This window comes from Pelophylax lessonae, assembly GCF_965119305.1.
Source record: "Pelophylax lessonae genome assembly, chromosome: 3".
NCBI classification, from domain to species: Eukaryota; Metazoa; Chordata; class Amphibia; order Anura; family Ranidae; genus Pelophylax; species Pelophylax lessonae.
Genome location: NC_138770.1, coordinates 542086141 through 542109418, shown reverse-complemented (window position 1 = coordinate 542109418; position 23278 = coordinate 542086141). Strand labels below are relative to the sequence as shown.

General features: G+C 41.5%; 1 protein-coding gene across 1 annotated transcript in view; it reads left to right on the top strand.

Moving 5' to 3' along the window:
- The first annotated feature begins 7635 nt into the window (after positions 1-7635).
- The window catches only part of SLC24A3 (solute carrier family 24 member 3), a 555181-nt gene continuing 539538 nt past the window's right edge, over positions 7636-23278 (top strand). Inside the window, exon 1 of the mRNA XM_082251629.1 lies at positions 7636-8496. Within this exon, the coding sequence (XP_082107755.1) occupies positions 8298-8496 (199 nt within the window). The 5' untranslated portion in view covers positions 7636-8297. The remainder of the gene's footprint in view (positions 8497-23278) is intronic.

The following is a 23278-nucleotide window of genomic DNA, read 5'->3' as shown; positions in this document are numbered from 1 at the left end:
AAATACATTTGGATGCCAAAAACAATTAATGGCACTGCAAAATCAATCTGCGTGTGAGTGGGGTGTAGCGCGGTGCCGCAATAACAATAATCAATGCAAAGAAATTGTATTGAAGTAATGCAAAAACAGTCCACAACAAACCTGGTGGGAGAAGGCCCAACGGGAGCATTCACCAATTCCAAAAAAAGTCCACGGCAGGTGTGACTTTAAAAAACTTTGTGGGCTGAGCAACTTTTAAAATCATTGGTTTGGTGGCCATGAATGCACCTGCGTTTGCGAGATGCGTTGGGGTGCAGTTAAAAATGAAAAGCACTCGTGTGCATCTACAGATGGCATCTTGTTCCTGTGCACTTTGGGAAAATGCAGATCTGCTTGTGTTACTGCACTGCAATTGGTGTGAATGGGCCCTTAAAGGCATAAAAAAAGGTTGGATGCCTGTAAAAGCAGCATTTTTTTAAGCCTGTGTGCATGAGGCCTTGGCAAGTGGCAATATATTACATTTTTTGGGGGGGAATTTAAGCTGGGTACACCTTATAAGAAAACTGGACGGAAATATCCATAGTTGGAACGATCATTCAATTTTCCTATAGTGTGTACACTACTTTCAGTAGCCTATTCCGACTGTTCACACAAATTTACGAGGAGACAAACTGGAACTTTTTTTCTCAATATTGAACATAACTAACAAGAAGGATTCGCCTTGAGGAAGTTACGTGACTGGTGACAAAACATTTCGGAGGTGGAGTCATCAAGCTAATTAGGAATTGATTTCACGGTTATCTGGTCTGCTGTGTTGCTGATATGTTGGATTCCTAAAGGGGGCAATGCGATTGTACCTGGGCAAGCTGTATATCAGAGGCGTAACTAGAACTTTCAGGGCCCTGGTGCAAGAAACCATGAAGGGCCCCCGGACCCCTGGCCGGGGCCCTTCCCTTCAAGCCTGGGGCTCTTCCCACTGATCCTGGGGCCCTTTTACTTTATTTGCAGGGCCCTTTATTACAGTCCCCTTTCACAACTCGGGGCCTCCCCACGGTGGTGGAATGCAAAGGCCGGGTTGCAAGTGGGACCTTTGCGATCCTGGAAGTTCACCCACTGGTGTCCGTAGTTTTTATTTTTTGGTATTTTAATTGTATTATTTTTTATCATTTTATTTTATTTTTTTACAATATGACTGACTATGACTCTGTCCATTCAGATAAGGAAGGAGCTGGTAAATTACATATTTACCGACCCCTTCCTGGTTCTCTATTGTGACACATCCCCTGCAGCAGCCCACAGGAGAGGGAAGGGAGCACAGTGGGGGGGACCAGGGGAGCACACAGGTGCCCAGAGACAGCGTGAACTGGATAGGAGGAGTGGCGGGGGCAGCATACAGAGGAACCAACCTTCTCCATTTTCCTCCTGCAGCTACAGGAGGAAAAAGGAGGAAAATTATATCTCTACAGGCTGACCCCCCCCCCCCGCTGCCCCTCCTATCCAGGTGAACAGGGGAGCCGCACAGGCCCCCTGGAGCATGGGGCCCGGTTGCAATTGCAACCCCTGTAGTTACGCCCCTGCTGTATATCCAAGTTCACAGACTCTAGTGCACAATAAAATGTGAGTGTTTTAGAGCCCATTCAGACTAGCGCGACTTGTCAGGCGACTTGTCAGCCTGACAAGTCACGCTCGGTCGCAGTCCATTGAGTAGTACAGGACCCGTTCTAATAGGAGCGACACAAGTCGCTCCGACTTAGAAAAAGGGTCCTGTACTACTTTGGGGCGACCTTGGAGCGACTTGCATAGACTTCCATTATGTGAAGTCTCTGCAAGTCGCTTCGAAGTTGCGGTGCACAGCGGTGCACGCGACTTCACAGGTCGCCCCCCAAAGTCGTGTCGCGCTAGTCTGAATGGGCTCTTAAGGTATTTTTAATAAAACCTGAAGCTTTTAAAACAGAAAAAACACTATGATGGTTTATTTATAATTGTTTTTGAGCCATAATCCATACGTTGAGGTGCAGTGATCCTTTAGTGCATGATTACCTGTGGATGAAAGTTGGAGGATCTGAGGAGGAGATTGCCATGGGATAAGACCCCTGGAAGGGGAAAGTGCATTGGTACCTGTGAATAGGTCTGAGTTTAAGGTGAGAGCATTCACTGACTGGTGGTGGATCACAAGGTGTTTATTTTTAAGCTGGGCCTCGCTGTGGACACATGCAACTTTTTGGATTGATGTATTGGACGTTTAACTGATAGTTTATACATTTTGCCTCACTCTTTTCACAAAATTAAGATTTTTTAGTTGGGAGGTTCCCACCACTGTTGCACTTTGGATGTTTTTTTTAGATTGTTATACTGAATTTATTATCTTTTAGTTATTATTAGGATGTGAATTGTTGCACTTGCAGCTCTTTTGTATTGCAAATATCTATAGGAGGGGTTTCCACTATTCCTGCTAAGTTTTATTTTTTTATGCCTTATTTTCATTTTTTTTTCCTTTCAATCGTTTTTTATTGAAGTTTTACAGTAGTACAATACGTGCAGGCAATAAAGAGAATTCATGAAACATAGTAAATTCAAGAACAAAGTCAGCTTTCCATAGGGTAAGATGCTCAATATCACTCAGTAAAGAATGGTTGAGGTATTTATCACAATGTATAGGTTTTACACAAGAACCTAAAAAAGTTAAGTACAATCCACAACAGGTAGGCCCCTTTCACACGGGCGATCCGATCCACCTTTCAGTTTTTCAGGCGGACCTGATTGCATGCTCCATGCATCCCTATGGAGCAGCGGATGTCAGCGTGACATCTCCGCTGACACCCAGGGCTGCTGTTAAAAATTGCGGGGCCCGGTACAGACTACCTGGCAGGGCCCCCCCAAGAAAATATTCAAGATATATTTAGCTAAAATTACAACAAAATCACTATTGGCAGACACACATATAACATAACTCACATAATTCCTGCTAAATCTAAAAGAAAAAATAAATAAAAAATAAAAATGAAGATGAGATAAGAAAAATATACAGGCTGGGCAGTTGGAGCTCAGTGATCAAAGAGACAGAGAGAGAGAAACAAAGTTACAAATAAACTCCTGAGTAGCGATAACATTAGAGCCAGTGCTGGGAGGGGGGCCCACACAAGAGAGGGGATTAGTGAGGGACGACTGTCTCTTTCTCAGCAGATAAAAGCTGATAGCAGGGAGAGGGACAGATCAGATTCAGGTGCTGGAGGAAGATTTCTGTATTTGTTGTCCATCACTAATCCCCCCTCTCTGTGTGGGCCCCCCTGTGTGCTCGGGCCCCCTACAAGAGGGCTGGTGGTCCCCCCCTATCAGCGGCCCTGCTGACACCCGCTGCTATCCGATCCTGTCCGTGAAATCCAGACGGATAGAAACATTATTTTCTATCAGTCTGGAGAATCGGATCGGATGGGATTGGATGAGAATGGACAGGCGGTCTGTTCTCATCCGATCTCCTATAGAGGACAGCGGGGATCTGACAGCTCCGTCTCTGCACACAGAGCGGAGACGGAGCTGTCACCTGCCTGCTCAGCAGGGATCGGCGGATCGATCCCCCCGCTGAGCAGAACGAACTCCGTTCCGTGTGAAAGAACCCGAAGGTTGTATCATCTTGTTTTCATTTTGATGTGTATTTCATGTGAAGTCACATATCACTTGAATTATAGCACTTCATTTGTTTTGCAAATATCTACAGGAGGGGTTTCCACCATCTCTGTTAAGTTTCCTTTTTTTATGTTTTATTTTTAGTTTGATATGGGTTATATGTGTAGTTACATATCACAGAGACTGGTATTGTGGTAATATTGATGTTTATCGAGCATGCCATACATTAGCGGGTTCCATCGGTATTGTTAAGTTATTAATTAGTAAGGTAGCACTGCATTTTCTTTCTACATTTTTTTACCTGCAAAAACGTATCTTTTAATCATCATCATAACATAAAATCACGAATAATAATTATAAAAAGATTATTCACATAAAGAGCAATTCAAAATACATTTCAGTCATTTCAGCTCAGATATAGAACTCAAATATTTTTTTTTGTTTAATTGATTATGATGTGTATACGTTAATTAAAATCAGTATGATTCTCATTTTTATAAAAACATGTTTAAAGTGGAGTTCCACCCTAATTTTATACTTACCTCGATCTTCTCGCTCCGGGTCACCTGAAAAACAAATGGATAATCGCAATTTTTTTTTTTTTTACTTACCTTGTAGAGAAAATATACTTACCTTACTTCCTTCTTCCTCCGCTCGGCGGCCGCGGCCCGTCGTCACTTCCTGGCTTTTGCAATGATTCCTGGGAGCTGAACGTCATCGCTCCCAGGAATCATTGCGCCTGCACCGGCCCCGACGTCAGTTCCGGGGCGCGCGCGCCATTCCCTTCTAAACAGCTTCTGGGCATGCCCAGAAGCTGTGGAGGGATGACGCGCGCGCACCGGAAGTGACGTCGGGGCCGGTGCAGTGCATCGTGGGACCGAAGAAGAAGGAAGAGGACGCCGAAGAGGATCGCGCTGGCTTCAAGCTGCCCACACCTGAGATGGCAGCGCTGGAGAATACTTTTTCAAGGTAAGTATTTCTCCTAAAAGGTAAGTGCAACCCGGGACAGATCAGAGGCTAGCCATTGTGGAATGCACTAGCCCTGACTGTCCCGGGGGTATTTTTTAAAAAAAAAATGTGCACTGGGTGGAACTCCGCTTTAATGAAATCTTATGGTATATATCAGGGGTCCCAAACTGGTGGCCCTCCAGCTGTTGCAGAACTACAATTCCCATGAGGCCTTTATGGTTTATATATATGGTATTTTTGGGCTATCTTGCATGCATCTATCCTGTTGCAGCATTATAAAAAATATGCCAATGTGAACTAAATCCACAACACTCCGAACGTATATGGCGCAGAAAGGCGTGGCTACAAGGTATGTACAGGCAAATAATGCCTTTGTTGTTCAAGAATTTCTGTACCATTAGTACCGTTCTCGGATTCATCGTGATGTGAACTCATCTGATTTTGTTTTTATAGTGTGTACCCAGCCTTAAATAATAATCATTAAAAGATTAAAAATAAAGAGCAATTCAAAAGCCATTTCAGCGATTAAACAACTCAAATATAGAACTCAATTAAAAAACAATGTATTGTTTTTTTTTTAAATGATAATGATGTTTATGCAATGTTAATTAAAATCATTATGAGTCACTTTTTTTTTTTTTTATATTAAAAATGTTCGTGAAGTTTTATGGTATTTATGGGCTTTTAAGTCCACAACAGTCTGAACCTATATGGCGCAGAAACGCGTGACGCACGAAGGTATGCACGTACATTACATCACTTCCTAACCTATGCTACAACATACCTACAAACGGGCAAATATTGCCTTTTTCGTACGAGAATCTTCGTACCATTGGTACCGTTCTCCGATTCATCGCATCATGAACAACAGGGGAAAAACGGGTGATCGCTCGTCTGATTTTTTTATTATAGTGTGTACCCAGCTTTAAATAATATCCATTAAAAGATTAAAAAATAAGAGTAATTCAAAAGACATTTCAGGCAATAAACAACTTAAATAAAAAACTCAAATAAAAAACAATGTTGTTTTTTTTTAATGATTATGATGTTTATGCAATGTTAATTAAAATCATTATGATTCTCTTTTTTTTATATATTAAACATGTTTCCTGAATTTTTATGGTATTTATGGGCTGTTTTGTATGCATCTAGCCTGTTGCAGCCTAATAACAATATCCCAATGTGAACTAAGTCCACAACACTCCGAACCTATATGCCGCAGAAACGCGTGACGCGCGAAGGTATGCACGTACATTACATCACTTCCTAATCTATGTTACAAAATACCTACATATGGTCAAATATTGCCTTTTTCGTACTAGAATCTTCGTACCATTGGTACCGTTCTCTGATTCATCGCGTTATGAACAACAGGGGAAAAACGGGTGATCGCTCATCTGAATTTTTTATTATAGTGTGTACCCAGCTTTAAATACCAATCATTAAAAGATTAAAAATTAAGAGTAATTCAAAAGATATTTCAGGGAATAAACAACGTAAATATAAAAATCAAATAAAAAACAATGTTTTTTTTTTTTTTTAATGATTATGATGTTTATGCAATGTTAATTAAAATCATTATGATTCTCTTTTTTTTTTTTTTATTAAACATGTTTCGTGAAATTTTATGGTATTTATGGGCTGTTTTGTATGCATCTAGCCTGTTGCAGCCTAATAAACAATATTCCAATGTGAACTAAGTCCACAACACTCCGAACCTATATGCCGCAGAAACGCGTGACGCGCGAAGGTATGCACGTACATTACATCACTTCCTAATCTATGTTACAAAATACCTACATATGGTCAAATATTGCCTTTTTCGTACTAGAATCTTCGTACCATTGGTACCGTTCTCTGATTCATCGCGTTATGAACAACAGGGGAAAAACGGGTGATCGCTCATCTGAATTTTTTATTATAGTGTGTATCCAGCTTTAAATAATATCCATTAAAAGATTAAAAATTAAGAGTAATTCAAAAGACATTTCAGGGAATAAACAACTTAAATATAAAACTCAAATAAAAAACAATGTTTTTTTTTTTTTTAATGATTATGATGTTTATGCAATGTTAATTGAAATCATTATGATTCTCTTTTTTTTTTTTTTTTTTTTTTTATATATTAAACATGTTTTGTGAAATTTTATGGTATTTATGGGCTATTTTGTATGCATGTAGCCTGCTGCAGCCTAAAAAACAATATGCCAATGCGAACTAATGCCCAATACACACGTGCAGATTATCTGCAGACTTTTGTCTGCAGACTTACCAAAACCATATAATATGAGGTCAAACCTAAACACTTTCAATTTGTATGCAATCCGGCAGGCCCTTGCACTACATAGAAAAGGTAAGTCTGCAGATAAAAGTCTGCAGATAATCTGCACGTGTGTATGGGGCATAAGTCCACAACACTTTAAACCTATATGGCACAGAAACGCACGTACATTACATCACTTCCTAATCTATGCTACAACATACCTACGTACGGGCAAATATTGCCTTTTTCGTACGGGAATCTTCATACCATTGGTACCGTTCTCCGATTCATCGCGTTATGAACAACAGGGAAAAAACGGGTGATCGCTTATCTGATTTTTTTTTTAAATGATTATGATGTTTATGCAATGGTAAATAAAAATCATTATGATTCTCTTTTTTTATATAAACATGTTTAGTGAAATGTTATGGTATATATGGTATTTATGGGCTGTCTTGTATGCATCTATCCTAATAAACAATATGCCAATGTGAACTAAGTCCACAACACTCCGAACCTATATGGCGCAGAAAAGCGTGACGCGCGAAGGTTCGCATGTGTATTACATCACTTCCTAATCTATGTTACAGCATATCTATATACGGGCAAATATTGCCTTTTTCGTTCGAGAATTTTCGTACCATTGGTATCGTTCTCCGATTCATCGCGTTATGGAAAATGGGTGATCGCACGTCTGATTTATTTTTGTTTAAGTGTGTACCCAGCCTTAAATATGCTAAATAAATTTATATATATATATAAAATTATATATCGACCATAGTAATACTTTTATTACGCCACGTCTCTCCAAGGACGAATAAGGTAAAGACGGGCCCAGTCGTTGATCACCTATGGAAAATCAAGACTTCCTCCCAGACTCATGGGCTTGAGTCACTAGAGAAGAGTGCATGTAAGAGATCTAATCCAGATTGTACAGTCCCTGTGGTAAGAGAGCCTCACAAGAGCAGCGAAAGAGGAAAATAAACCTGGGAGGGGTGGGAAGGAGAAGCAAGGGCGGAGAATAGAGAAGTCTGAGGAATTGGAAGCAATGTCGTGCTGATTGTAAAGTTTCAGCAGTGAGCACTCTCTCTCTCTCTCTCCTTGCCTTTGTTTAATGGGAGCTCTGCCTGTGTCTCTGTGTAACCCGCTCTCCCCGGGGATCTTTGATCAGACAGATGCTCTGTGAATTAATCCAGTATTCAGTCTCAGCAGCTATCCATGATCAGCAGCAGCACACAGAGCCCCAGAGTCCTTTCTCAGCCTGCATCATGCTGCTCAGCGTCACCGACACAGTAAACTCTTCGTTGTGATCAGCCCAGACGCGTGTAACATGGATTAGGGCGCACGGTGCAAGGAGCCGGACTTTTACGCAAGTGTGTCTGCCGTCTGCGCTGTGCAGCCTCTGCCCTCTGTGCACGGAGTACATCGAGATCTATTGTCTTCGCAAGTGAGTGTGCTTTGGATGAATGTGGCCATGAGCACGGGGAACATGCTGAGCCGGGGAGAGAAGCTGCCTGCCCTGCCAGGGATGCTGGAGGAGAGCAGCCAGCGGAGGAGCAGGACCCGCAGGAAAAGGAAAGCGTTGCTGCTGGGGCAGATGTGCTTCATGGGATGTCTAATGCTGGTTGGATCATCTCTCTCCTACTGGGCAGGAAAATCAGGTGAGTTCTTCAAGTTCATCCGCTCTAAATGATGCTGAAGAGAACCGGTCACTGCTGGGCTTAGCCAAGATTCTGAATTTATTGGAAAAAAAAAAAAAAAGATTCTGAATGTTCCATTTAAAAGAACTCAGGCTTTTTGATGAAGGATTTAGGAAGTATGTACTAGAAGAATTATAGCTCACCGCACACGTTACAATACCTTTTAGATCTACCAAGCGCTGTGTAAATTGACGGTGCTATATAAGTACCTGGAATAAATAGCTAAATAACTAAATAAAATGATAAGATAAGGTATAGTCCTCATATTACACAGTTTTGGTAAAGCAAATGTTGATTGTACAGACAGATTGTAACGTGTATGGTGACCTCTATGATAGGGACTATTATTGACTTCCTGTCGAAGATGCTACCTGGCTGGTCTTGAAGTTTTTAGTTCCCATACAAGTAAAGTCACAGTGAAGTGATAACTTCTGATATGCATACTTGTTCCATGTTAGCGACTGTGGAGGGTCATTGTAGCCTTGGCTAGGGTAGCCTTGCCTGTTGGGAGCAGGCTAACCTTAGCCAGTGAGCTCTTCAAATGTTTATTGCCCTCTCACTACCTCGTTTAAACTCATTTTAAAGTCCCAGCGCCTCTTGGATACCCTTTTTTTTTTAAATTGGAAGGTCATTGTGGCAGTCTTTATAGTTTTTTTCTCACTACAGGTTTCTCTAAACTTACTCTGTCTATGGATGGCTATAAGTCCTTATATTTATAGGTGAAAGGTCACCTAAAGTCAGACTCATATCCAAAGTTATGAGTCTAATGGGCCATACACACTGTAAGATTTTCTGAAGACTTTTTTCCTTTAGATTTACCAAAACCATATAATAAGAGGTCAGACCTAAACACTTTCAATTGGTATGCAATCTGGCAGGCCCTTGCACTACATAGAAAAGGTAAATCTGAAGGAAAAAGTCTTCAGAAAATCTTATAGTGTGTATGGCCCTTTAGTGTGGATCACAAAATAGTAGTTAAGAGGAAGAAACTATAATGTTCTGTGTTTAGAAGTGTTTTGCCTACTTAGGAGCTGGACGCCAGCATCTGTACTGAGCAAGAGTCCAGGCAGCAATCATTTAGGGGACCTCTGAGTCTTACCTCCAAAAGTCATTCTCAAACTGGCTATAAATCGACATTCATAAGTAAGCCTGCATTAAGGTGATATGGTTGGATCAGCCTTGCTCAACCCTATTACCCCAGAAAAACCCTTGACATTTTGATTGTTTTACCCCAGAAGAACCCTTGACAGTTTTTGTGTCTTGGGTAACCCATGCTAAAATTAAATTGGGGTCAAAAGGAAGAAGGTCCCTTACGTTGATGGTCAGTGGGAAGAACGTCCTCCTTAGAGTGCTGATCAGAATGATATCCCTAGACAGCTAAAAAGATAATTGGTGTCGTTCTGCTGGCTCTGGCAACTGCCAATTATGCAGGTATTCTTGGATGAGAGGTCAATAAACCATAGATCAAGGAACCCCTATCAACCTCTGGAGGAACCATAAGGTTCCACAGAACCCTGGTTTGGAATGACTGGGTTAGATTCTTATATAAGTCCATCCATGATTGGCTGTCTTTAAACTTGGCTACCAGGATACCTGTCTTGTGTGTGAGCTGACTTTAATGGATGACGGAGAAGATGGCACTAACCCCCTTCCCATCACACTGCCATTACAGCTTCCAAAAATAGTTGCTGTTTTATGTTATCTAGAAGGCGACAGTTGGCTTGTGTCTAGTTGTTATAGAGTTATTTTATGGAGAAAAAGGGGCAAAGGGCAGTTGTTCTGTGTTATGCTTTGCTCAGGGTCAGTCTGATATCTACAGTCTTGGTCAGCTGCCCTTTAAAACATATTGCCTGCCAGAATATGCAACTGCTGTCATTGGAGGTGCTGAACCGAATTACACAGGACTTGAACTGGACTGAATGACATGTAATTTGCAGTTCTGCAATACCCTAAGATCTCCTTTTATTATGCTTAATGCTTAAATATACTTCATTTAATAAGTTATTGTAGGAGAGAAGTTTATTTTTCAGTCTGCTCATTTTACCGTATGCCCAAATTCTGCTTGTGTATATTAGTCTTTTAGCTAGTACATGGGAGATATTTACTCTTCTTGTAAGCTTTGTGTGTAGGTATCTATATTACACAGAAGCTCATGGGTCATGGCTAACTCTTCTAAATAATGACATTTTATTTTACCTTTAAAAAGAAAACTGACCAGCATGCTGGAGATTATCTGCCATTAAGCCTAACAAAACTGTGCACTGAAATAATGACCATCCAGGGTGCTTTCTCTACCCAAGCTTAAATAAAGTCTTTCTGCCTAGATATACCTTTTAAAGAATGTGAATCCTTCCATGTGTGTTGCTCATTCATCACCTTGGAGGTTGGCAAGGCTCAGTATTTCACACTAGGTAAAACACTTTGACGTGAAATAGATGAAGACTTGTTACTCTAATGGTATAGATAGGTGAACTGATAGTAACAGCTGTGCCCTGGATTTAACTATGTCGTTGCTGCAGCTAGCCTTGGTTCATTAAACGCTCTCACGCAAACTACCTGAAAGGGTTTCTTCAAGGAGCATGTCACAAAAAAAAATATTGCATTCTAAAAACTGTATGACATGAATATCTAATAAAATAAATATTATTCAGTATATGATTTTTATTTATTTATTTATTTATTTATTTTTTTTAGTTCACATGCCTTTAATTATATATATATTTTTTCAAAATGACATGTAGATTGTAAGCTCACATGAGCAAGGCCCTCTTGTCTTAAATTGTATGGTAACATTACTGCCCCTGCTAATTTTGCAAAGCACTGCACAAACTGGCAGCCTTATATAAATCCTGTATAATATATATAATAATAATGATAGTAATGATAACAGACTAATACTACTACTGCTACCATTACTACTAATATTAATGATGATGACGATAATAATGATAATATTTAATAATACTAAATAATTAGGCTAATAATATTTGACCAAGCTGTCCAGAAAAAGTGACAGGGGTTGGGAGATTGAGCGATTGCAACAACGTTTTTTTTTTTTTTTAACATTTATTAGGATTTTATTTAAAAATACTTTTAATAAATAAATAAATGATACATAAAATGTATTGTAAATAAAAGAGCACCTCTGTAAGCCCCCACAGCAGTCTTAACATTTTTTCTAACCTGTGACAATGTCACGTTTGTTGGAGATCTTGGTCCTCAATAAATCTGGAAAATAAAAAATATAATAAATGAATTTATATATATATATATATATATATATTATACTGAATACTTTTTTATTATATGCATTAACCACATACGGTTAATAGAACCCACATTTTTTTTTTTTTAATGCCCATTTATCCTTCTTTTTAGCTGATGACCAAGGTTTATCATGGTTGTATCAAGTGAAATGATAGAGCTTTGCTAACATATGAATGACATCCTCATTTACTCCCTTACAAATGAGGACATCGTTTCTTTTCCAATCAACCTATAGAATCATTCTCTTTCCCTTTAGAAATATTGGGATGACTAAATTTGCCCTAGTGAGCTGTAAAAAAACAAATAGCTGACATGTCACGCATGCTAAAAGTGATGCTATCTTTAATGTAGATGAGCATTTGGGAGCACTTGTCTTGTGGGGACACTGTGTTACAATTCCCAGTGCTACCAGTGCTCTTATTTCCAAGGATGTGATTCATGTTGACACAAATTGCTGAAGGAAGCCCAGAAGACTGACACGGAGTGACGAAGAAAGTGTTTTGTGATCAGGTGAAAACGACATTGCTCTGTACAGAGCGTATTTGCAGAAAGCAGCTGCTTTTCCAGCGGCTTGACAATGATCATGCCTTCTGAGACCGGAAAAAAAAAAAACGTTTGGATTGACAGCCGACAACGTTCCTGTAACCTTGTGGTTAAAGCGTAATGAAGTGAAGGACAGGTGTAGAGGGCCGAGCGCGCCAAATGGGAGGCAAGGCATGGCAAATCCACAGGGGGCTGTCAAAAATAACTGACCTAGAAGCCGGGGCTACCTGTGGCTGTCCAGCTGTTTCGCAGCTACAACTCTCCCTGGTTGTTTGGTTAATCGTGGGGGTGTTCGGTTCGCTCAACAGCTGAAAAAACCGCAGTATTCCTAGCCGTGACCTATATAAAACACTGAGTTTGCAAAAACAGTTTGGGGGGATAAAAAATATATAAGGAATGATTCTAATGCCAGGATTCAGCCAGCATCAATTACATGCATGAAAGAGAGATCAGACAAAGCTTATGGATTACATTTGTCTGGCAAAAGACACTTATAGCTTGATACAGCGGGCGGTGCGGAGTAGTTTGCAGGGGTGATTGTGAATTTGGACCAAAAAAACCTAACTTTTATACTTCACTTGGGGCAAATCTAAACTTGCAAATGCTTTTCCTGACAGCTTTATTTTTGTCGATGACTTCTCTATGCTCTTTATTGTGTCGATGACTTCTCTGTGCTCTTCATTCAACTGATATCCACGTGTTTGTAGATGGCAAGTACTTATGGTGTGAATATCGCCCGATCATTCGACCACCGACTTTTGAAAAAGTATTTGTCGGTCAAAAACATTGCCAACATACACGGTCCGAATATCGCCCGACCGTTGCCCGCCGACCATCGAAACAGGTCGACTAACATTTCCGGGAAAATATTTTTGGGCATGCGTGATGAGGTTATACAGATTTAAACTGAACGACCTCAACACCAACATATAGAATATCGTTCTTTCGCAAATGAGACGACAGAAATTTTCGTGTTTTTCAAACGGTATTTTTCGTTCACAATATCGATATCGCTCATTCATGGCTGGGCATTAACGAGTAGAATATCAGCCGATCGCTCGCTGAACGGAAATTTTCAGCCGATTTTCTTATCATGTAATCCAGCCATTTGGGTTCCTATATAAAAAGTAATGTAATCGTAATCATTAAAATCTCATATAAACTTAAACATATTAACATACTTTTAAAGGCTCGTGGCCAGTGTAAATAAATGTTCATATATTTGGTGGATCATCCAGAAGATAGCATAAGGGTCCTTTCACACGGATTTCCGCCCGGCAGACTCCGTTTTGCTCAGCGGGGACCGATCCGCCAATCCCCGCTGAGCAGGCGGATGACAGGTCCGTCTCCGCTTACATTGCAGAGATGGAGCTGTCAGATCCCCGCTCTCCTCTATGGGCAATCCGATAATAACGGACCGCCTGTCTGTTTTCATCCGATCCTCCAGACGGATGGAAAATAGGATTTCCATCTGTCTGAATTTCACGGACAGGATCGGATAGCAGCGGGTGTCAGCGAACATACACCGCTGACATCCGCTGCTCCATAGAGGTACATGGAGCATCCGATCAGGTCCACCTAAAAAACTGACAGGCGGACCTGATCGGAAAAGCCCATGTGAAAGGGGCCTAAGGATCCAAAGTAAAAACGCGTGTAATGGGACATAAAGTGTTCAAAAGCATACATGAGTAATTTCATTCTAGTGGATAGCATAATAATAAATTCTAGGCACTAGACTAAAATTGTGAACGTACATTTACTGTTTTTTCACAAGGGTTTAAGCACATACGCACATAAAAGGCACCAAAACACACTTCTCTCAACACAAGACTCAGGCGATTCAGTTGAGGCACCCCTCTGACATCCCAAAGGCAGGATAGTACCTCTAGAGGCCAGGGTTGGGTTAACGTTTCACTCCAGGGCTAAATGGGAGGAAAGGATATTGAGGGCCAGTCACTTTTGTGTTTTTAAAGTTTTATTGCAGAACAGCTAACAAGTTGAGGGCAAGGGGTTTCAAATACCCTAGTAGATCACTTACAGACTCTCCACATCCAGGTCAATGTCCAACTTCACAGAGTCAGAGCTGTTAAGATGACCAAACAACAATGTAAGTTCCCAAATTTTAGGATGTCTTCCAAGTAAGTCGTCAAACCCTATGGAGAGCCCAGACTTCTTCCTGGCTCCCTTCAATGATGGGCCTCCCCTGGGGCTCCTCCTTGGCACAGCTTCCTCCAGACCAGGCAGAAAAGCTTCAGGGCCACTTCAACACATGTTAGGCTCCAAACCAGGCTATTTGGCCTAACAGCAAAGCTCCATCCAGTAGCACCTCCTAAGGTCTCAGCCCATGGAAAGAGGAAGAGGGCACATGGCCTGTCCCAAACATTTATATCCTCCCCCAGCATGCACCATTGACATAATCCTCCTGCTGTATTGGCTAAAGGAAATATAAATATTCATAACTTAGTTTTGTTTGTGAGATCTCATACAATGACCAGTGATACCAGTAACATCTACTGGCAACTGTGAGAAATCACAAGCTAACTTAAACTTAGGGAAAAACCAGGTGAAAAACTATATAATCAGTCTGAGATAACTACAGCCCAGTCAAAAACTAAATTGACATAGTAGGCCCAGTTTATGACAGGGGGCTACACAGTTTTATGTCTCTGAACACTGGAGGTAAATGTCTCCATGTGCATGGGCACATTGGATTTAATAAGCTGCATTCAGATCCTTAAAAAAACAAAAAAAAAAAAAGAAAAACATATGGATCTAAACACAACATTTTTTGCATTTATGCGCATTAGGCCTTATTGGCATTTCTAATATTTTTTTAAATTTACATGCTTATCAAAATAATACCTAGTGATTCTACAATGAAAGTCTTTGTTCAGGCACTTCCTGTTATAGAGGGACAGGCCTACACAGGGGTAAAAATTCCAAAAAAACTCTTCCCCAGATGCAGATCTTAGGTGATTCAATTTTAAGTCTATGAATGCTGCTCTACTAAACAGAGCTAAATGCCCCCATGTACATAAACATAATGGATTTATTAGAGCGGTGCTGTTAAAAAACACTGCATGGATCTAAACACTGCATTTTTAGCCTCTGTATGCACGAGGAATAAATTACATTTTCTATTTTTCTCAGTCTACATATTAGTTAAAAATATACCTGGTGAATCTACAATGAAACTTTTTGTTCAGGCACTTCCTGTTATAGGGTGACAACACTCTGTCCCTGTCTCTCAGTTGTCTTCCTGTGTTGTCACCCTGTCACACAGGCTGATGAAGACTGCAAGTGGCCTTACGCATTATACTGGTGTGGCCCACTGTTGCGACCATCAGAAAACCTGCCCTGAGAAATGCCAAGCAGTCATCACTGGAGTACATGCATGTAGACAGGAAAAGGCTGCCATCAGACTTCAGAGGTAAAAAAGGTAAAAACAAGTATTTTAATAAAAAAAAAAAAAAAAAACACTTTACCATACAAAGTTCTTTGGTAGATTACAATGTATTCAGTTAGGATTGACATTTTTTTTAAATAGCAAACATGCCTATAATTACCTGCTCTGTGCAATCGAGCATCCTCAATCCTCTTCTTCTGGGGTCCCCCATCAGCGCTCCAGGCTCCTCCTCTTCATCGGGTGCCCCCACGGAAAGCCGCTTTCGATAGGGACACCCGTGCAGGCTCGCTCCCAAGTCCTGCATCTGCGTCCATTGATACAGACAACGCTTCCGTGTCACAGCTTTTGATTGACAGCAGCAAGAGCCAATGGCTTTTGCTGCAATCATTCTGTCCAATGAGGAAAGCGACAGAGGCTGGAGTCACTGCGCTCGTGGACATCGCTGGATTGGATCGGGCTCAGGTAAGAAAAATGGTGAGTCTGGGGGGGAAGCTGCAGCACAGAAGATTTTTCACCTTAATGCGACTTCAAACCCCAGCAAACTGCAGGATGTATGTTTGGGTGCCATTAACCACTTCTGGACCAGAAGATTTCCCCCCCTTAATGACCAGGCCTTTTTTTGCGATTCGGCACTGCGTTATTTTAACTGACAATTGCGCAGTCGTGCGACACTGTACCCAAATAAAATTGATGTCCTTTTTTCCCACAAATGGAGTTTTCTTTTGGTGGTATTTGATCACCTTTACGCTTATTTTTTGCACTATAAACAAAAAAAGACCGACAATTCTGAAAAAAAAAAAACAATATTTTTCACCTTCTTCTATAAAAATTTCCCAATAAAAAAAATTAAAAAATCTATTTTTTTCATCTTTTTAAGTTAATTTGTATTCTGCTATATATTTTTGGTAAAAACAATTCCCAATAAGTGTATTTTGATTGGTTTGCGCAAAAGTTATCACGTCTACAAACTAGGGGACATTGCGGCGGCCAGATCGGACCCCTAACAGACATGTTTTACACTTTTTGGGGGGACCAGTGACATTACTACAGTAATCAGTGCTACAAATATGCACTGTTACTGTAATAACGACACTGGCAGGGAAGGGGTTAACCCAGGGGCGATCAAAGGGTTAAATGTGAGCCTAGGGAGTGTTTTCTAACTGTGAGGGGGATGGGCTTATGGAATCAACACAGAGACCTGTGTTCCTAAATAGGAGGAACACAGGAACTCTGTATTGATTCCTGAGAGAACAACAATCACGGGGAGCGATCACGTTTGCTCAGTGGCAATCGCGGCTGCCGGCACCGTAAATCAGCTTCCCCGATGGCGAATGGGGGGGGGGGGGGCGCGCGCCCCAAGGATCGCTCCCGTGAGCAGCTGTACAGGTACGGCGATTTGCGGGAACCTGCCAACTTGCCGCCGTATATCGATGGTGGCTGGTCGGCAAGTGGTTAATCTTAATGGCACCCTAAATGCGGTGAGATTCTGCCGCGATTGTCATGCAATAGTATTGTGCAGCAATCACAGCAAAGCGCACATTTAAAAATCACAGGAGCTTCTTTTGGGTGACAAACGCACATGGGGCAGCCCATTGAAGTGAATGGGCTGTCCTATGCGCCACACATGGAAATGCATTGAAATTGCGCTTTGAAAATTGCAACGCGATATCTGCACAGAGCCTTATACTCACCTTGCTGCATTTCCTTGCTGCTCCTCCCTCTGCCACAGCCAGCTCTGTTGTGGGTGGAGCCTGCTGGATCCCTCCCACAACTGTGCTATATGTACAGGCCATGTAAAGCACAGTGATGATGTCACCACTACTTTTGCATGGTAATATCTGAGTTTAAATATAACAGCGCTTACCTGAAATATACATAAAAGTGCACAAGTGCTCCAATAAATAAATAGTAAGCAAATACATTATTATTGAATAAACAATTCAATATTCAACAACTAAAGGGGATTTGGTGCTTCAAAAAAGTCCATAAAGGTGCATAACTGTGCTTGAAAATATATAAAGTATCAAAGTGCTTAAACAATCATCAGCCGCTGCAGGGTGCTTTACTCCCCTCCTGTGTCCCCACTCACCGAAAATATTGGACCCCACGGCTGTTTCAGTCTGGGGTTAAAACAGCTTAAGATTGGTATGGTACACCACTGCTCTTTCTTATAGATGTAGTACTCCGTTGCCCACCAATGATAGGATCTTTAAAAGAAGAACATTGACACAATTACGCCTGTGAGATGCAGTTCTTCCAGGAACTCTGTTCCAACATGTGATCCACGAAGGACAGGAAGTGACGTCAGTGGTTTCAGCGTAACCGGAAATACGTCAACGTGTTTCGCCCCCACCTTCCAGGGCTTCATCAAAGGACATACTTATTTTCGGTTAGTGGGAACACAGGAGGGGATTGGAGCACCCCGCACCGGCTGATGATTGTTCAAGCACTTTGATACTTTATATATTTTCAAGCACAGTTATGCACCTTTATGGACTTTTTTGAAGCACCAATGCACCTTTAGCTGTTGAATATTGAATTGTTCATTCATATAATATTGTATTTGCTTACTATTTATTTATTGGAGCACTTGTGCACTTTTAAGTATATTTCATGCAATCGCTGTTATATTTATATTCACATCTGTTTTCGGGTTTTCTTGGTGAACAGCAGCTGCCGATGAGCATTTTATATCTATTTATTAGCACTTATTAGTTGGTTGCACGACAAATATATATATTTTTGGTAATCTCTATATATACGAGTGCTGTGTCCTACCAACATTAACCACTTTAAGACAGGAAGATTTTGCTGCTTAATGACCAGGCCCTATTTTGCGATTCGGCACTGCATTACTTTAAGAGACAATTGCGCGGTCGTGCGACACTGTACCCAAACGAAATTGATGTTCTTTTTTTCCCACAAATAGAGCTTTCTTTTGTTGGTATTTGATCACCTGTGCGATTTTTATTTTTTGCGCTATAAACAAAAAAAGAGCGACAATTTTGAAAAAAAAAATAATAATATTTTTCACATTTTGCTATATAACATTCCCCCCCCCCCCAAAAAAAAAAATTAAAAAATCAACATTTTTTAACATTTTAGGCCAATTTGTTTTCTGCTACATATTTTTGGTAAAAAAAAATTGCAATAAGCATATTTTTATTGGTTTGCGCAAAAGTTATTGCGTTTACTAACTACAGGAATGATTTATGTAATTTTTTCTTTTTTTTTACTAGTAATGGCGGCGATCTGTGATTGTTTTGCAGGACTGCGACATTGCGGCGGACAGATTGGACCCCTAACTGACATTGTTTACACTTTTGGGGCTACCAGTGACATTACTACAGTAATCAGTGCTAAACATATGCACTGTTATTGTAATAATGTCATTGGCAGGGAAGGGGTTAACCCTGTAGGTGATCAAGGGGTTAAATGTAAGCCTAGGGGAGTGATTCTAACTGTGGGGGGGTTGGGCTTTTGAAATGATCATAGAGACATGCGATCCTATATAGCAGGATCGCATGGTCTCTGTGATCATGTCAGGGAGAATGACAGACGGCTGTGTTTACATCAGCCGTCCGTCCTTCTCTGTCAGCAGGGGGAGATCGCCGGTGTCAGGCGGCCATCGGAGCCACCTGGCACCCGCACTGGCTTCCCGGCTGACGATCGGGGGCGGGAGCGCACCTCCGGCGGTGCGCAATGGCCCTCTAGTGGCCTCCCAGGCAGATGACGCCTATTTACGTGATTTTGCCTGGGAGAGCCACACTGCCGACGTAAAAAGGCAGTGCAGCGAAGGCAAGTGGTTAATATCTGGGTTTGCAAAGGCATTCGATGCACACAAAGTGGATTTACTGTGTTTTCTTGCACACGTTTCAGCTTTAAAGTGAACCTGTACCTGCGTGGATAAAGAAAATAAAATCAACCTCCCTTGGTCAAGTCAATAAAGTGAAAACCTTCTTAATGTGGGTTTTACCATTGTCTGTTATACATCCGGTGTTAAGTGTAGGATCATCTCTGTTTTAGCATGACTTAGTATGACTAAGGCTGTAGGGAGACACGTAGTTGTATCACTATAATAAAACGATCCTGGAATGTAGACATGCTGCGTATAAATAATTTTATATTATTCAGAACCTACATATGTGAAGGGAGTATATGTTTACATAATCTTACTAAATAAGTATACATGCTATTATTCAGTTAAAAAAAGCTAGACCAATATTATTGCATGCAACAGTAAAAAATAAAAAAGAAATGTGTCCGGGATATTGTATGCAGTGCATGCTTAGAGATGTTATGTAATTTATTATCACACCTATAACCTAAACACTTGTAAAGCCGGTATGGTATGTGTGATGTTCTCCTCCTCTATGCCAGCAATGCTGAGCCTCCTGCTTCGGTAGAGTCATAAAGACAGAAGGAAAATACAGAGTCTGTAGTTCTGACTTCACTTACTGCATGCTCATTCCAGGTCAATGTCTCACCAGGTATTAAAGGGACCCTGTCATGATTTTTATCTGCCCAAACCAAAAACCCTGCAAAAGTGGCTATACTTACCGTTCCTTCCACCCGCACTGCCCAACTCTGATCCAATCAAGTAAAATGGTCCTCCCAATTCTGCTGGGAAACCAACACTTCTGGGAGTATCCATTCCCTGGGTCGGCCACTGCTCTCACTACGATGTTCTGTAATTAAAAATTATGACACGGTCACTTCCAGGTTTTGTTAATAGTTTGAATAATAATTTTTAATAGACTTGGTTCACATTACTGCGTTCCAAACATAAAGACAAATGCGCTGCTCTTTGGTTGACACGCAGGAGTGTCATTAATTCTTAATGGCGCCCCCAAAACAGTGCCAAACGCAGTGCATTTTTTCGGTGTGGCATGATTTTAAAAACGGACTGGGAACTTCTTTCCCTGCATTTTTGTGGGTAGAGCAGCCGTTAAAATGAATAGGCTGCTCTATATGTAGCACACAGCTGCACAGTTGTGAACCAAGGGTTAGTTCATACTTGAGGTCGGGGGATGGTAAAAAAACATGCGGTTGAGCCACAATTTTACCACCCCTAACTGCTCCCCCTTTAGCTAGAGTGAAAACAGCCAGGGACTTACACATGTTTTGGTCATGACTGGAAGTATACTGCCAGATGAATGGGGTGTCAGTGCAGCAACCGGGCAACAACGTGCATTGCATACGGTTGCTGCATGGTGGTGTTGCACTTAGGGGGTTAAAACAGACAGTGAGGAGACAACATATTGCCTCTTTTCAACCTGCCAAATGCCTCCGAAAAGCAATGTGAACATGGATCACTTTTCAGAGGAGCAGAAGTCCTTGCTGCTATTGTGAATGAGCTCTAGAAAGGCATACACACACACACACAGACACATTTTTTAAAAACTTGAGCACTATACTTAGATTCACACCAGGAATGGCACCGCTGTGAAATAGGGGGAGGTGGAGAGCTCAGGACAGTGGCATAACTATAGGGATGCGGGAGGTGTGGACCGCACCTGGGTGACACCCACTAGAGGGGTGAAACCCACTGGTGTAGCTACAGGGGTCACAATTGTGACTACGCCCCCTGTCTCAGGGGCACCTGTCACATTATTCCCTGCCACACTTTCACTGGGGAACTCAGAGGACCCCACCTGATCAGGAGTTGTAGTCTTTCCCTGCAGGCAAGAAGGAATGCTGTGGCGAGGGAAGGACTACAATTCCCATGTTGCTTTGTGTTGGTGTACAGCCATGGGATGCAGCACAGGATGTCCGGCTGGCCCAGGCCCTCCGAGTTTACTTTTCCCCAGTAACACAGTATAACTAGAACTTGGATAGGTAATGGTAGGATACTCCAGTAACCCTTAGCAAGAAATTGAGGACACTGAACTTTCTCTTTTTTTTGTGCATCAAGTGCCTTTTAAGATCTAGATATTATTGTGTAAAATTTAAAGATTTAAGTGTAGCACTGTCCCTGTAGGGTTTGCTGTGTGTTGACTTCTTGGGTCCCCCTCTGATTACCTGCAGACAGTCACTAGGGGGACCATTCACATATCCATCCTTACTCCCAGTTGCTCGTTACTCAATAAACAGTCCAGGGGATTTGGTTTTGTATTTATTGTTGAACTTGAATGGGAGACGGAAATAGTTTGATACTCCAACTGAATTATTCAAAGGTGAGGACAACTCTCACTCGGCCTCACCAGGTTATTTGTGAAAGCAGACACACTGCTTTAACCATACTGCCACTTGTATGAAAGAATTAAGTGTTTTCTTCAGCAGTAGACCTGATGCAAACTACTTAGCATCCCCTTGACTGACACCCATCCACTGACTCTTCTAGCTGAAGGGATGGACCTCTCAGGACAGGCACAATGGCACAGATCTGTATTCACTGTAGGTAGATTCAGATCCTTTCCAGTGTCACCCTTCCAGTCAGCTCTGCAGGACATCTGGGTTCAGCTCCTCTCTGACTCAGGCCCTTAGGTCGACCACCTGAGACCACATGGCAGGTCCTACAGAAGAGGGGCAACCCCCCCCCCCTCCCTCTGGGACCCTGCTCTCCAGCTGAAAGACCCAGAGCACATGTGCCCTTGGCATTTATACAGTATCCCAGCATGCACTGAGGCACTTTCCTCTGCCAATCACAGGGCTGCACCAATGCCTGTACCCTCACTTCACGTGTCAGGTTTCCTCCCACTGTCCAATATGCCTCCCTAATGGGCCAGTGTGAAACATTTTCAGACAAGCTGAGCTGCACCTGAGCACCATGAGCAGACCCTACAATTGGATCCTTCTCTCTGGTAGGCAGAGAGCAATATACATTAACCTGGCAATCTCTATGGTAGACAGAAAGACCCAACAACTATACTCTCTCTTCAAGCACCTACCTAGGAGTGTTCTACATAAGTAAGAATACACAAGTTGTGTTAAAGCCAATATTTGTTTAGCCCAGAGTTCATCTTTAAAGCTAATTCGCATGTTGTCACAATGTTCTCAGCCAACATCAGCTCAAATAAGATAGTATTCATTATTAAAAGGGATGATCCTAGCAGTAGGGATCTGCTTTGGGTGGCAGAAGTTGTGTGCCTGCAGGCTTCGGTGATGAAAATCTGGCCCTGATTACATACCTAGCATAGCCATAAAGATAACCATCCTAGATAACCTAAACACAATCATTTTATCAATGTAAAAATGAAAGACAGATCTACTGCCATTTCGGTTTTATATAAATTTAACATCCATCACAATGCCCACTAGACTATCTTATGCCAACTTTTCGTTCTGGACTTCTGGAACTATGACTATGGAGGTCAAGTAGCCTAGATTCCATGTTAATTAAGTTAGGCTTAAAGTATAACTTAATGAAAAACTTTCTTTTTTTCATTTTGGATAAAGTAAGAAAGGGTTTTTTTACCATTTGTGTCCCACTGGAGAGATTTTCCTTAACTTCCTGTCCCATAGTAAAAACAGAAAGGGAGAGAAAATCCCTCAAAAAGTGAGAGATTCCTGGTGTGTCACCAAAAC